Source organism: Merops nubicus, unplaced genomic scaffold, assembly GCF_000691845.1.
Source record: "Merops nubicus isolate BGI_N331 unplaced genomic scaffold, ASM69184v1 scaffold32517, whole genome shotgun sequence".
Taxonomy (NCBI): domain Eukaryota; kingdom Metazoa; phylum Chordata; class Aves; order Coraciiformes; family Meropidae; genus Merops; species Merops nubicus.
Genome location: NW_008621491.1, coordinates 212 through 15314, shown reverse-complemented (window position 1 = coordinate 15314; position 15103 = coordinate 212). Strand labels below are relative to the sequence as shown.

The following is a 15103-nucleotide window of genomic DNA, read 5'->3' as shown; positions in this document are numbered from 1 at the left end:
CTCAGACAATCCAGGGCTGTTCCCTCCCATCAGAATTGCAAGAGGAAGGTCTCACCTTGTGCCTCTGCACCTAGACGTGCTGTTTCAAGAAATAGTCTTGATTCTGATGGCTCTGGGAGGACACTGGGGCTGCGTCTCTACACAGTGTTGAGGCTGTCTTTACACAGCTTTTTTGCTTTTGTTCATAATTTGAAGTGGAGAAAAAACTTTTATGGGAGTTTGCAACTCTTCTCAATCTCACTCTGTCTTTGAATTCTTCAGGGCTTCTTGTATCAGAGTATCAGATGAGGTATCTCTGGATCTGAGGTCTCTCTTGTGCATGAATTTTTTTTTTTTTGTAATCTTCTAGCTCAGTCAAGCCATCAGCCTACATGAAAGTAACAAATCCCCTGCACTGAATTCAAAGTTTATGACTTCAGAGCATGTGTAAATTCCTTTCAGAACCTTGTCCTTTGTAATTTCCTTTTCAAGACCTGTATGAAACTCAGGCTGGATTCACTGTTGCGGTTTTACTGTCTTGTGGAGCTAACCCATCCAGTTGGCACACTGTCCTCTATCTCCTCCTCAGACCCTTGGAAGGACTGAGTAGCAGTGATGATTTTTGCCCCAGTGATCAGTATTACTTGAGGAAAACCAAACCCAAGGTGGTGCTGTTCACTGAAGCATGCTGTACTGCTCGTTTGGAGGAGTGGCTTACCCGTCTTGTGTGACCGACTGTTGGGAGATTGTTCTTGGTTAGTGCCTGAGGCATCGCTGAGCTGCATCGCCCTTCTTAAGGCCCCCAGGAAAACCTGTGGAAAAGTTTGTTTAGTGCCTCTAAACACTTGGTGCTTTCTGGATCTGTGGAGTTTTCTTTACTTGTCACAGCAGATCCTGACAGAAGATCTAAAACAAGTGGCGTGAGCAAATACCCAAGCTGAAAGAGGATTTCCTGATGGTATTTTCTTTTTTTTTTATTCCTCCTCTAGCCCGAGGGATGAAGTTGAAGAAAAGCACAAGAGCTCTTCCTACCATCGACACAGCTACCACCTGCTGCAGCACGACAGCCAGGATGCTAGTGCAGAACAAAGGTACCAGAGTGCTCAGCTGGGCATTGTCTGGTGTGCTCTGTTGGGAAAGGTTTGATCTTGCTGCTCTAAGAGCATGGACCAAGCCTGGTGTAATTACCACTGAAAACCTGTTAAGGGATTGATTTCCAAATCCTGTGCCTTAGCTAGGGTAGCAAGGGTGTCTCAGGAGTTCATTTCTTGCTTTTAATATCTTTGCTCCATCCTGTGTGCCTGGCAAGCTCAGCCCTGTTTGGCTCTTGGGCGTTCATTCATAATTCACACTTGAATTCAAACTGAAATGTGTGGCTGGTCAGCAGCTGCCAGCTTCTCCTCTGTTACTCCAGTCTTTAAGTGCTCTCTGTCTGTCGAGCTGTAAGGGTGCACTGCTTGAGCTCCATGCGGGGTCAGCATCACATCCCAGGGCCTGTATGCTCATGGGTGTGTGCAGGGAGTGTAGGCACTGTTCCACCATGCTGCCTGAACCACTGTGGTCCCTAATGCAGAGACCCTTCGAGTCTTGTTATCCCAGAATCATGGAATCGTTTTGGTGTGAAGAGAGCTTTAAGATCACTGAGTCCAACCACTAACCCTGTACTGCTAGGTCACCACTAAAATGTGTCCCTCAGCACCACATCTCCAGGCTTTGGAACCCCTCCAGGGATGGGGACTCCACCACCGCCCTGGGCAACCCTTATGGGGAAGAAATTGTTCCTCATGTCCAATCTAAACCTCCCCTGGCACAACTTGAGGCCATTTCCTTTTTTCCTGCCGCTTTTTCCTTGGGAGAAGAGCCCAACCCCCACCTGGCTCCAGCCTCCTGTCAGGGAGCTGTGCAGAGCCAGAAGGTCTCCCCTGAGCCTCCTTGGCTCCAGGCTCAGCACCCACAGGTCCCTCAGCTGCTCCTCACCACACTTGGGCTCTAGACCCTTCCCCAGCTCTATTGCCCTTCTCTGGCCATACTCGACTCTGTGCAGCACTTGAACTCAGCCTGAGCGAGCCCAGATTAAAATTGCTCTGTAGAGATTTGTGTTGGAGGTCAAGGTGGTGGGTGTCCTTAGCTGCATGACTGGCCGTGTGTGGATGAAGAGCAGAGTCTGAATCCCCTCCTCTTAGTGAGGGCTGATGCTGTCCAGTGTTGCAAGTGGTGTCCTTTCCCTGCTGTTCCTTCGTAGTGACCATGATGATGAAGTTGCCAGCTTGGCTTCTACGTCAGGTGGATTTGGTGCCAAAGTGTCTACGCAGAGGCTGCCTGTGAAGGACTGGAAAGCCAAGGCATCTCCTCGGGCTTCCCCGAAGCTGAAGAGGAAGGGCAAGAAAGATGATGGGTATGTTGGGTTTGCCAGAGCACCGGTGGCTGTGGGACCAGCATGCAGGGCCACATCCTGACGTAGCCCTCAGCAGTGAGATGAGAGCTCCCAACTCTCACCCTGTTTTGCAGATGGCAGTAAACCCACAGAAAGGTTCCTAAGACACTGACTGCCACTTGGGGTGTGGTTGTGGGTTTGGTTCTACCCTTCCAGCTGGGACCCCACATCCAAAATTCAACCTGGGCTTCAGAAGGATATGTGAGAAGGAAGTTGCACCTGGGAGAGGGGAATCTGGATCCATTTGCCAGTTTTGGTGAAGGTTTTGTTGGACCTGTAACACTGAGCATAGCTTAATGTGGCCTCTATTTCTTGTTGGCTTCTGAACACAGGCACAGTGACATTGTTCAACAGGCTCTGTCACTTGCTACCTGCCTGCTTCTTTGGTGTGTTTCTAAACATGCCTACGAGTGTCTCGTAGTGAAAACTGATGACTGGAATGATCTGCCCATGGCAAGGTGGATCAACCTGCCTGTGTTAACATGAAGAGAGCAGCAGAGCTTCTGCACAGGGCTCTCTTCTCTTCTTGTATTGCCATAGCTCCATGATCAGGATCTCTGGCTCTGCAGGTTACAGCAAAGGTGGGCTGTGGGGTTAAGTTTCTGGATGTGGTCCTGTACTGTGACACCCAGCAGCTCACAGCCTCAGAAATGCCTTTCATATTTCCTGCCTCAGTCCTTTGAAAGCTGCTGTCTGAGAACAACAAATGTTTACTTTTCTGTTGCTAACATTTGAATCTTCATAGATTTGTGATTTTGCATCCATGTAATATTAGTGGATCAGTTCACTGTTTTATTCTGCTGTATATTCTGGAGTGCATCACTAATTTCTTCACCTTGAGAGCTGGAATCATTCTAGATTATTTGAAGCTCATTAATTCTATATTTAACAAATGAGTAGTTGGGTTTTCTTTGTAAAATATCAGGAGACCTTCAAAATTTGTTTGGCAAAGCCTTCCCTGGCTTTGGATTTGGATAAAACTGAACAATCAGTGTGCGTTGTTCTTTGTAACTGTGCTCATGACAGCTTGGTTCAAATCTCCCCCCTGTGAAGGCACCAGTCTGTAAAGAACTCCAGGGCCCACGGGTGGTGCAGGTGGAGTCACACTGCTATCAGGACTGGGATTTCATCACCTGCCCCTCGCTCTTCACGTCCTGCTGGGCAAAGCAGAAGTATGAGCTGGAGTGTAAAATCTAAAGTGACTGTAAAATGCATGATCTATTTTGGCAGAAGAGTTGGATAATAAGAGCAGTTAATTGACATAATTGGATTACTACTGTTTCTTTTTATTTCCAGGGATGTGAACCAGTCACCAAGATCATCTAACAACCAGGTGAGTCAGAGAGCTGCTCTGCAGTCTGCCCCAAGGGCATGATGCTTCAGCTCTAGTTACTGTCTTATGAAAGACCTAAGAGAAAGTTCATCCCAGTTCCTTGAAGTCTCGTGGGCCCTGCTGTGTCCAGGCAGATTGAGATGGAGCTGTGCTTAGGCTCTGCACTGCTCTGTTCTGTCTTGTGCAGCAGAGCAGGAGCTGCTCAGTGATGCCCATGCTGATGGCTCCTCCTCACCTTTCTGTGTCGATGTGTTTGTGTTCTCACAAGCCCTGTATCATCCAAGACACCACCGCTCTTTTTTTTTTTTTCCTCTGCTGAGGCAACTCGTGTGTGTTGGCAGCAGGGAAAGCTGTTCCCAGCATAGTAAACAAAAAATTCTAGTTCCCAGCATAGTGATATGAAGCTGGGACCACACCAGAGCTGTGCTGCTGTTCAGAGAGAATTGGACAGGCTGGAGAGTTGAGCAGAGGAGAACCTCATGAAGTTCAGCAAGGGCAAGTGTAGGGTCCTGCACCAGAAGAGCTGAGGGGTTGACCTCCTGGGAACAGAGAAGGCCCTGGGAATGGTGCTGGACAGCAAGTTGCCCATGTGCCCGCAATAGGCCCTTGGGGCCAAGAAGGCAAATGGTCTCCTGAAATGCACTAAGAGTGTGCCCAGCAGGTTGAGGGAGGTTCTCCCCCCCCTCTCCTCTGTCCTGGGGAGCCCACAACTGGAGTATTGTATCCAGCACCGGGCTCCCCAGTTCCAGAGAGATGAGGAGCTACTGGAGAGAGTCCAGTGGAGGGCTATGAAGATGATTAAGGGACTGGAGCATCTCTGTGCTGAGGAAAGGCTGAGAGCCCTGGGGTGTTGACCCTGGAAAGAAGACAGAGCTTGCCAGTAGCTGAAGGGCAGGTGGGGGCAAGAGGCTGGGGCCAGACTCTTGTCAGTGGTGCCTACCAACAGGACAAGGGGCCATGCGCACAAACTGGAGCACAAGAAGTTCCACCTCAACATCAGGGAAAAATCTCTGTGGCGTGAGGGTGGCCGAGCCTGGAGCAGGCTGCCCAGAGAGGTTGTGGAGTCTCCTGCTCTGGAGAGATTCCAAACCCACCTGGACACCATCCTGGGCACCCTGCTGTGGGTGACCTGCTGGAGCAGAAGGTTGGAGGAGATGATCTCCAGAGGTGCCTTCCAACCCCACCATGCTGGGAGTCTGTAAGGGTCACAGTGGGACTGGTCTTCTAGAATTGCTTATCCCTGTTGATGGTACCTTCATACCTTGCAGAAGATGCTCTCAGTGTACACTTCTTAAACTGCTCTTGATGTGTGTGTGTCCTTTAGCTATTTTGAGCAGGTGAACTATAGGCAGGGCAATGAAGTACAGATGTCTGCTTCTTCAGTTGTTTGATTATTCATAAATAAGTGAAAGAGCAGAAAAAGTGCTCCAGGAAACCTCCTTCTTACTCTCCTGATGGCACAGCTCTTCCATAAGTGTTTGAGGTCTCCAGCCAAAAGTTAATAGGATCTGTTTTCGTCTGTTTGTTTTCTTCTGTTTTCTTTGTTTTTGAGCTTTGAAGGGGGTCTTGTATCTAAACAGCTCATAAAGTGCCCATTTATGAGTTCCATGCAGGAACTTCATGTACCATGTTTTATGCGTTGATTCCTGGGGCCCAAAGCCTTAGAAATAGATGTTAAGCTGGCCCCGTTTTGTGCTTTGTGTGCTACACCTCAGTCCCAGGCAGAGGGGTTGACTTAATCGTCAGAAAGTTTGGCTGACCTCCCACCCTATGGGAGGTGAATGCTTGTCCCCTCCACGCACAGGTGACCCCAGAGTTCCAGGATGAGCTGATGTGCATATTGAGGAGCCAGCAGCGAGAACTCTCCGAGCTGCGGCAGAACCAGATGGAGCTGCTGCAGAGACTCACGGATCACCTCGACGCCATCCAGAGCTCCCTGATGGGCCACGTGGAGAGAGTGATTGACTCCCAGCAGGAGCAGGAGCGTATCCTTGTTGGGGAAAGGTTGCATCACAGCTAAGGAGCAGGAGGCTGCAAGGCAGACTGGAGGTGTGAGGAAAGCTGAGAAGGTTCCAGGATCTTGGTAGCGTGGGCTGTAGATGTGGTGAAATTGCCTCGCTGCTGTAGAACCGTGTCAGTTCTTCTCGGTCCCTTTTGAAGGGTGAGCACCTCAGAAATGGAACAGAGAGGAACTGATACTTTCTCCATGCCATTACATTTTCTAGTTACTCATTAAGATCCTAAGAGCTGCAATGCTGGAGGAGCCTAGAGGTGCACCTAAGACATTCTCCTACGCCAGGCAATGGGCAATTGCAAAAGAGTAATTATGGGGTGATCTTTTCCTTCGTTTCTTCATTCAGAGGAGAAGATATGTGCACCAGGAATAGCACCTGACTGCTATGCTGCATAGCTGAACATGGAGCTACCTTGTCTGAGCCCAGATATGCATCTGGTCATCCCCAGGTCCTTTCTGTGTTGTCTGAAAAGTACTTTCTTTTGGTGTTTTCAAACATGATACCAGTTATTTTTATTGTGAGTGGTCCTTGTACTACTTTTGCTGCGTGGGAGAGCTTCCTGCAGCCTTTCAGTACTTCAGGGGGGCCTTAATAAGAAAGCTGGGGACAGACTTTTGAGCAGGGCCTGCTGTGATGGGACAAGAGGTGATGGATAGAAACTGAAAGAGAGAGATTGAGACTAGAGAGAAGGAAGAAATGTTTGACTCTGAGGGTGGTGAGCCCCTGGCCCAGGTTGCCCAGAGGGGTGGTGGATGCCCCATCCTTGGAACCATTCCAGGTGAGGTTGGCCGGGGCTCTGAGCAACCTGCTCTAGCTGCAGGTGTGCCTGCTCCCTGCAGGGGGGTTAGACTCCATGACCCTTAAAGATCCCTTCCAACCCAAAGCAGTCTGTGGTGGCTTGTGTCCATCTTTGTGGAGAGAAGTGTTGAGGACAGAGAGGAAATGTGTTGTCTGTGCTCCTTAATGGGCATTCTCGTTAGAGAGGAGACTGGACCGCGCGCTGACGGAAGGACAGCAGCGCAACGGGCAGCTCCAGGAGCACCTGTCTCAGCAGCTCTCTCAGTCCCTTTCCACTGCTGTGTGTAGCCGCCTGGAGAGGACTATCCGTGAGGAGATGAAGAAGACCGTGCCCCAGTGTGAGTGGTGCTGCCCAGGTTTTTGAAGGTGGATACCTACGGTTGGCCTCGTAGGGCAAGTGCTGGCACCCCATTGAAGTGGCAGTCTTGAAAACCTTCAAGCCTGGAGATGGCACAGCCTCTCTGGTGACACCCAGAGCTGTCCCACCTTCCTAGCAAAAGGTTTTTCCTGGAGTCCAACCTTACCAAGAGCTTGTGCCCGTTGCCCCTCACTGCATCATATCCAAGAAAAGTTTGACTCTGTTTCTTTTTTGGGTTTTGAAGTGTGAATCTAGGCTTAAAGCTGCAACTGTTTGTGTTGTGTGTAGGCATTTCCAAGAGTGTGGACCCTGTTGCTGGCCAGCTGAGTAACACTATTGCTGCCAAGCTTGCTGCTGTGGAGGGGACACTGAAAGAGAGTATCACCAAGCTAGTGAAGTCAAAGGTAAGCAGAATGGGGCAGTGACTCCTCATACCTCTTCGTCTCCCCAGGTGGGTCTGAAGTCAGTGTAGCTGCTGGTGGTCAAACCTCCTTCCTGGCCTCATCAGCTCAGCTGCTGAGGCAGTACACACTTATAACCCCAGGCTGTCCTCTGGTGTGGATATGTTGTGAAGGAGCACTGGAGGTCCCTGCATCTTCAGTCTGCAGCTGGTAGTTGTTAATTTTCTGGAATCTCTTGTGTGTGCTTGTAAGAACCTTACAGACACCATCGTGAGGGCAACAGCTGATACCCTGCAGGGGCCCATCCAGGCAGCTTACAGGGAAGCGTTTCAGAGCGTTGTGTTGCCAGCCTTCGAGAAGAGCTGCCAGTCCATGTTCCAGCAGATCAACGACACCTTCAAGCAGGGCACTCAGGAATGTGAGTAGGTTTTCTTCTCTGAGCTTTCTCCACACAGCGTATTTGCATTAGTAGCTGGGAACAAGTTGGCCTTTTCATATGTCTTTGCCTTCCTCAGAGGTGACTGGTTTAACCTCTCAGCCCATCTGCATGCTCCATTCCATGCTTGGGACATAGAAGCAGAAGTGAGGAGTTTTTTTTGGAGGGGTGCTATAAGAACGGAGATTCATCTCTGGTCTTTGTAGCCTGTGCAGCAAAACACTTGGCCTCCTTCTATGAATCTGTGACTTCATCGATTGAGTAGAAGAGCCCAGCTGAAGGATTACCCCATCCTGATGTCAGGAGGATGATGTCTCGAGAGGGTAGTAGGCCTGCAGCTAGGCCTTTGTCTCAGAGGAGTAATGGAATGGGGGAAGCTTTAGAGAAGGGTACAGGGATGATCAGAGGTTCAGCACTGGCTGAACAGTGTCAGACATGGAGAAAACTATACCCTTAAGAAAGGAAAATTGTACACTAATGTACCAGGGAAGATCTTTCCTCTTCTGAGGCTTGGGATCCAGTTCCTTGGATTTCTGGGAGGCCAGGCAGGTATTACTCTGCAGAGAGGGCCTGAAGTTGGCTAGTGCTGGCACAGCACCTTCTGTTGTCCCTAGATCTGCAGTGTCTCCAGCTGCTGTTTGTTCCGCACTCTTCCTTTTCCTCGGAAGTCTCCCACAAATAACCAGAGCTGATATTCTTTTTCCCTTTTGATCAAACCAGTTCATAAAACATTTTAAAATAATACAGCTTTTTGACCTCTACAGACATTTTTTGTGTGTGTGTCATAAACGTTCCTCCTTTTTCTTCATTAACCTCCATCAGTACTGCAGACACAGCTCACACTGCGTAGAAAATGCCATGCCCTGGCTCCCACCTTTATCTTGCTCTGAACAGACAGTGCCTGTAAAGGTCGGTCAGGAGAACACTTGGGGCTGCCTGATGGGCAGGCTGGAAGCAGGGTCTCCGTGTTGGTGTAACAGCCCAAACCAAGGCTCGTGTATCCCACCCTTTCCTATGCTCGTACACTGGCTCAGCAGCTGCTCCTGCTGGAGAATGTACAGAACCTGGCAGCTGGATTACTGCCCTGCCCATCTTTCCAGGTACCAGCGGCACCAACATCTTCCTCTCTGCTTGTTGCAGATGTCCAGCAGCTGGAGACTCACTTGAAGAACAAGAAGGTACGAGAACAGGAGGTGCGGGACCCGCTGCTGAGTCAGCTTCGACAGCTGATCAGCACCTTCCAGAGCAGCACCGAGCAGCTGGCGGCCACCGTGGCGGCCAGCGTCCACACTGAGGTGCAGCACCAGCTCCACATCCTCGTGGGCAAGTAAGTTGGCAGCTGGGCTTGTGGTGGGACATGTCAGGGGAGAGGTGTAGGTGTCTGTAATGAAAACCTCTCCCTGCTAGTCCTGGAACAAGCTGCTGATGTAGGGCTGATTGCTGGCTCTGTGCAGAGTCTGACAGAACATCTGGGCTGGTCCAGCTGTTGCCCTGTTGGGCACAAAACAACAAGCACAGAAGGTTTATAGCAACCAACCGTCTCACTGCTGCTTCTGGTGGCTGAGAGCCTGCTCCTTGGTGTCCTGTGTGCATCTTGGAGAGCAGAAGGACTTAGGGCAGCCCAAAAGCACACTCCATTCTGACTGGCCTTTCTATTCTGAAATGTCCTTCTGGGCTTCTGAAGGATTTTCTGCTGAACTCCATGTCTTCAGGCCTACCAACAGTTTCTGCAGGCTGCTCTGCCATCCCCGCTGCTCTGCAGCAATTCCTGCTTGGCCATCCTGGTGGTGCCTACAGCACTTTCACACCGTGAAACTGGTGTGGCAGGTTGCCATGCACTAAGACTGGCTGGTGGTCACCTGCAGGGCAGGATGCCCCTGCCTATTTTAAGCCACTAGAACATATGTTGGAGCACATCGGGGTCTTCAGTGTAGACCAGGCATGCCAAGAAGGCTACCAGACTAAATTCTGGTCATGTTGCCTGAGCTGAGCAAGCTCACAGGGAAGTCCTGCTGTTGTACCTGCAGCAGAACAGGTTTGGTTCTTTGTGCCCATGGTAAGAGGGGAGGCTCCAGCCTCTGGCAGAGGGAAAAGTGTAACAGAGCAGCAGAGCCTGTGCTGTGAACGGTCTTTTGTGGGGAGGTCACAGGCCCAGAGGAAGTGAGGCCAAGTGCAAGGTCCTATCCCTGGGTTGGGGCAACCCCCAGTGTCAGCCCAAGTGGGGTGAGAAGGGCTGAAGAGCAGCCCTGGGGAGAAGGCCCTGGGGGTGCTGGGGGCGAGGGTGCTGGCCAGGAGCTGGCCCCATGTGCTCCCAGCCCAGAAGCCCCCAGCAGCCTGGCCTGCACCCCCAGCAGTGTGGGCAGCAGGGCAGGGAGGGGATCCTGCCCCTCTGCCCCTCTCTGGGGAGACCCCCCTGCAGTGCTGGGGCAGCTCTGGAGTCCTCAGCACAGCAGAGACAGGGACCTGCTGGAGCGGGGCCAGAGGAGCCCCAGCAATGACCCGAGGGGGGAACCCCTCTGCTGGGAGCCCAGCAGGAGAGAGTTGGGCTTGGGCAGCCTGCAGAGGAGAAGGCTCCAGGGAGAACTTCTGGTGGCCTTTCAGCACTTCAAGGGGGACTATAAAAGTTGGGGACAATAATTTTAGCAGGCCCTGTTGGGACAGGACAAGGGGGGATGGTCTGAAACTAGAAGAGCGAGATTTAGACTAGAGAGAAGGAAGAAATGTTTGACACTGAGGGTGGTGAGACCCTGGCACAGGTTGCCCGGAGAGGTGGTGGATGCTCCATACCTGGAACCATTCCAGGTGAGGTTGGCCAGGGCTCTGAGCAACCTGCTCTGGCTGCAGATGTCCCTGCTCCCTGCAGGGGTTTGGAGTAGATAGCTTTGAAAGGTCATTCACACCCAAACCAGTCCATCATTCTAAGTGCGGTGTCATTCTAAAGGTGTCACCTGCAGGCTGGGAACCTGCATCTAGCAGATCTGATGTAGAAATCTGGGCCCGTTCAGAGATAAACCTGGAGCTTTAGTAGCCTTGAGTGTGAGCCAGGATGTTGAAGACTGAAAACACCGAAGGAGAAACTTATTTCCCTGAAACATCACTTTGCACATAGAATCCCAGCATCTTCCACACAAACCCTGGGATGTGGAGTTGCTGGCCACAAAGCTACCTTGGCCAGCAGGTTGTCCATGCCTGTGCCTCAGGGCACTTTGGATTAACCCTTTGGGAGCCTCACTCCCAGAATCAAACCTGGGCTTCCTTGCTTGGTATGAGCTTCATGCAGCGTTGTCCCTTGTCTCTTCATTTTCAGACATGCCTTTGGGGTTTGTTTTTGGGTTTTTTTTTAGCATGCAGGAGACTATTTTGGCCCAGGTGCAGAGAGTCATTAAAGGAGAAGTGAGCCTGGCTATGAAGGAGCAGCAAGCAGCCGTCACCTCCAGCATCGTCCAGGCCATGCGCTCGGCAGCCGGGACTCCCATCCCCTCTGCTCACTTGGATTTCCAGTCTCAGCAAACTCACATCCTCCAGATGCTCCAGCAGGGACACCTCAACCAAGCTTTCCAGCAGGTACCTGAGTTTTCTAGCAATTGGGGGGGAAAAAAGGGCTCCTTGAGCTGGGGAAGTAATCCCACGACAGGAGCTGACGTGTGCTCGAGGGGTGTAGTTGCACCCTGAAGCTGGTCAAGCCAGAGCCGTGCGAGGTTGATGATTTGGTTGCGGTTAGGTGTTTTCTTCCTGCCCCAGCAGGTCAGTGCCAGCACTCCAGAGGGCCAGAGTGTTTTGCTGTGAGCAGTGGCACGTGGTGCACCCCTGAGGAGCAGCAGCTTCGTAAGCCTCTCCAGGCAGATCTACCAGCTGGAGCCTGACCTTGCCTTGCCTTTGAATGTGGAGGCAAATCCCTCTGAGCTGCTGCAGGCAAACTCCTGCCATGGCAGGGGATGTGACCACAACCTGCTCCCCTCGATCTGCTTGTGCTCCTTCAGCTGGAATCGGACACGGGTGTCCCCCGAGCACAGACCTGGAGTCTAAACAGGGTCCTGCTCCCATCTGCAGCAGGGTTTGCAGAGAGCTCTGCTCTGAGAGGAGGTTGGTCAGCCACTGAGCTGCCTCAAGGCAGAGGGCTGTCTGCTCCGTCCTGTGTCCCTCACCTGCCAGTTGTCTCCTCTGCATTTCCTCTGCAGAGAGGACCTGGGAGTGCTGGTGGATAAAAAGATGCCCATCAGCCAACAACATGCCCAAGAAGGCAAATAGTCTCCTGGCGTGCATGAAGAAGAGTGTGGTCAGCAGATCAAGGGAGGTTCTCCCCCTCTACTCTGCCCTAGTGAGGCCAATTCTGGAGTATTTGGTCCAGTGCTGGGCTTCCCAGTTCCAGAGAGACAAGGAACGGTTGGAGAGAGTCCAGCGGAGGCTGCAAAGCTGCTGAGGGGCCTGGAGCATTTCTGTGCCAGGAAAGGCTGAGAGGCCTGGGGCTGGTGAGCTGGAGAAGGGAAGACTCGGAGGGGTCTGATCAATGGTGATCAAGAGCTAAAGGGCCCCAGGGGGGCAAGAGACTGGGTCCAGACTCTTGTTAGTGGTGCCCAGCGACAGGACAAGGGGCAATGAGCACCAGCTGGAACCCAGGAGGTTCCACCTGAACAGGAGGAGAAACTTTGCTTTGAGGGTGGCCAAGCCTGGAGCAGGCTGCCCAGAGAGGCTGTGGAGTCTCATCTGGAGAGCTTCCAAACCCTCCTGGACACCATCCTGGGCACTCTGCTGTGGGTGACCTGCTGGAGCAAGGGGGTTGGATGAAATGATCTCCAGAGGTGCCTTCCAACCCTCAGGATTCTGGGATTCTGTGAATGTTCTGTGATTTCTGTCTGTGTCTTCCTTGCAGGCTCTGACAGCTGCTGATCTCAACTTGGTCCTGTACGTGTGTGAGACCGTGGACACTCAGCAGGTGTTTGGCCAGCACCCATGCCCACTGTCCCAGCCTGTGCTGCTCTCTCTCATCCAGCAGCTCTCCTCTGACCTGGGCACTCGCACGGAGCTGAAGCTGAAGTGAGTATGATCAGAGCACCAGGTCTGAACTTCTGCAGAGCTGTTCCTGGCGCTGGCTTTAATTTGCTGCCTGAAGTGGAAGGTGGTGCTTTGATGAATTTCAGGACTTCTGTGGCGTGTCAACAACCACGCAAAGGCTGCAGGCACTGCCACAGACGGTTCTGCTGCCCAGAGATAGGAGTAGGAGAGTCTCCCATCGTAGGTGCTGTTACCTCCTGGGTCATAGTCCGTAAATCCTTGCTGTCTGTCCAGCCATGTCCTCCTTTAACCAAGGGGCAGCTCCCCGTGGAGGCAGAAGGAGGCTTGGTGCTACGTTTTCTGCATAGTTTAACATCCAGAGCAGCTTTGCTGTGTCCTGGATTCTTCTACCATCGCTGGACGTTGTGTCAGCAGTTTGATCGTGACTCCTGGATGGGTTTGGTGGGAGGTGGCAGCTGTTTGTCAAATGTTCTGAGCAAAACTCGTGTGACAAAATAGTGACTGTGTTGATACTCACTAAAAATGTTCATGGCAACTGAGTCAAAACCCTCAGAGCTGCCCTAAAAACTGAACTAGTTCAGGTACCTGCAGGTTTTGACCATGGCTTGTCTGGAAAAAATGGCTTAAACTTGAGGATTTTTTTAACTCAATGTTGGGAATCAGACAAGCTAGAAAACCTGAAAAAGAGCTTCAAAGTACAGATAAGCTGGTAACTGGAGCTCAGGTTGCTGCTGTTAAGTTCAGGGTGGCCTCTTAGTAGGTGCCTTTTGCAGTAGTAACCACGTGGCCTCACTCTCGGTGTGGTTTGGCTTGTCTGAACTTTGGAATGGCATGTTGGTAAAATCCCTGCTCTCCTCCCACCCCTTCCTGGGTAAACATGTTGGAAGAAGACCTTAAATATACCCCTGTGTGAAATAAGCCTCACTGCTGAGGATTTTCACTGTCTAGTAAGTGACTAAGAAGTCTTACAAGGAGCAGCTGAAGGACATAGGGTTGTTGAGCCTGGAGAAAGGGGCTCAGGGGAGACCTCCTCAATCTCAACATCTCCCTGACAGGAGATTGGAGCCAGGTGGGGCTCAGTCTCTTCTCAAAATGAACTTAGGTTGGACCTGAGGAACCATTTCTTGCCCTTGAGGGTTGTCCAGGGCTGTTCCAGGCTGCCCAGGGCAGTGGTGGAGTCCCCATCCCTGGAGGGGTTTCCAAGCCATGGAGATGGGGTGCTGCAGGACACTGGTCAGTGGGGACCTGGCAGTGTTGGGTTACTTACTGGACTTGATGATCTTAAAAGTCTTTTCCTACTGAAACGATTCTATGATTCTACTTATGCTAAAAAGGCATCGAAGATACCTACAGAGAGAGCTGTGACCAGGCATGGCCTGTGGCCAAGTGCCACCCCCAGCTCTGCAGGGAGTTCTAGCTTGCCGTTGTGCCTGCTTGGGTTCGGGCAGCCGGGTTGTGTGGCACGTTCTGGAGGCTGCCCTTGCACGCAGAAGAAGGGATGGGTGGACTCTGCTGTGAGTCAAGTTTATTTTCTGGTGGCTGAACATACTGCACTGAGGTTGGGTGGGTGGTGGAGCAGATTCATGCATCTACATCAGATTGGGATTGCACGTTGGCTTTGGTTCTAACCCCAGTCTCTGTCCTTCAGCTACTTGGAGGAAGCGGTAATGCACCTGGACCACAGTGACCCCATCACCCGGGACCACATGGGGTCAGTCATGAACCAGGTGCGGCAGAAGCTCTTTCAGTTCCTGCAGGTGGAGCCCCATAACACGCTGAGCAAGTCTGCCCGTCGCCTCATGATCATGCTCCAGGGCCTGGTCACCCCCGTCATGACCTAGGAAGACCTGGCTACCTTCTGGGTGGCTCCACAGAAGCCCACCCAGCAGATCCAGTAGTTACTAACCATGTATGGCTTGTGTTAAGAGCTCTTGCCAGGAAATCTATCGACGTGTGTGTGATGTCTCTAAGGCAAATGCCATCTGTGTATAGTTCCAAATAGTCACTTGAAGGCTCACTTGGCTTATTTTTCCTAAATAGCCTCTTTTTGAGGGAATTAAGTCCCTTTTTCACCTGCCCATCCATCCCCAGGGCCTGGTTGGCAGTTCAAGTCATGCTCAGCAGAAGCTGGTGGCTTTCATTCTCCTTTAGTTTGGAATCCACTGCCAAGAGCAGAGGAAAAGGGAGGTGTGGGCCGAGCCCTGAGCGACAGACGGGCCAGGGCCACGTGCTTCTCCTTGGCCACCAACTGGTCCCCTTGTCCTAGTCAATAACTTAAACTCCTCCTCCTCCTCCCTGCTGGGATGAGTAGCTGGGAGGATATCAGGGCGTTGTGA

The 15103-nt window shown here is 51.7% G+C and overlaps 1 protein-coding gene across 1 annotated transcript; it reads left to right on the top strand.

Moving 5' to 3' along the window:
• Positions 1-968: 968 nt before the first annotated feature.
• Positions 969-14713, top strand: LOC103776974 (enhancer of mRNA-decapping protein 4-like; the record flags this gene model as incomplete). Its single annotated transcript, XM_008944504.1, has 10 exons — positions 969-1070; positions 3710-3746; positions 5551-5731; positions 6742-6897; positions 7206-7321; positions 7571-7736; positions 8895-9081; positions 11099-11318; positions 12625-12788; positions 14416-14713. Coding segments are annotated over 10 exons (1522 nt in total), but the record flags the coding sequence as incomplete, so codon positions are not given.
• Between the last annotated feature and the right edge of the window lie 390 nt (positions 14714-15103).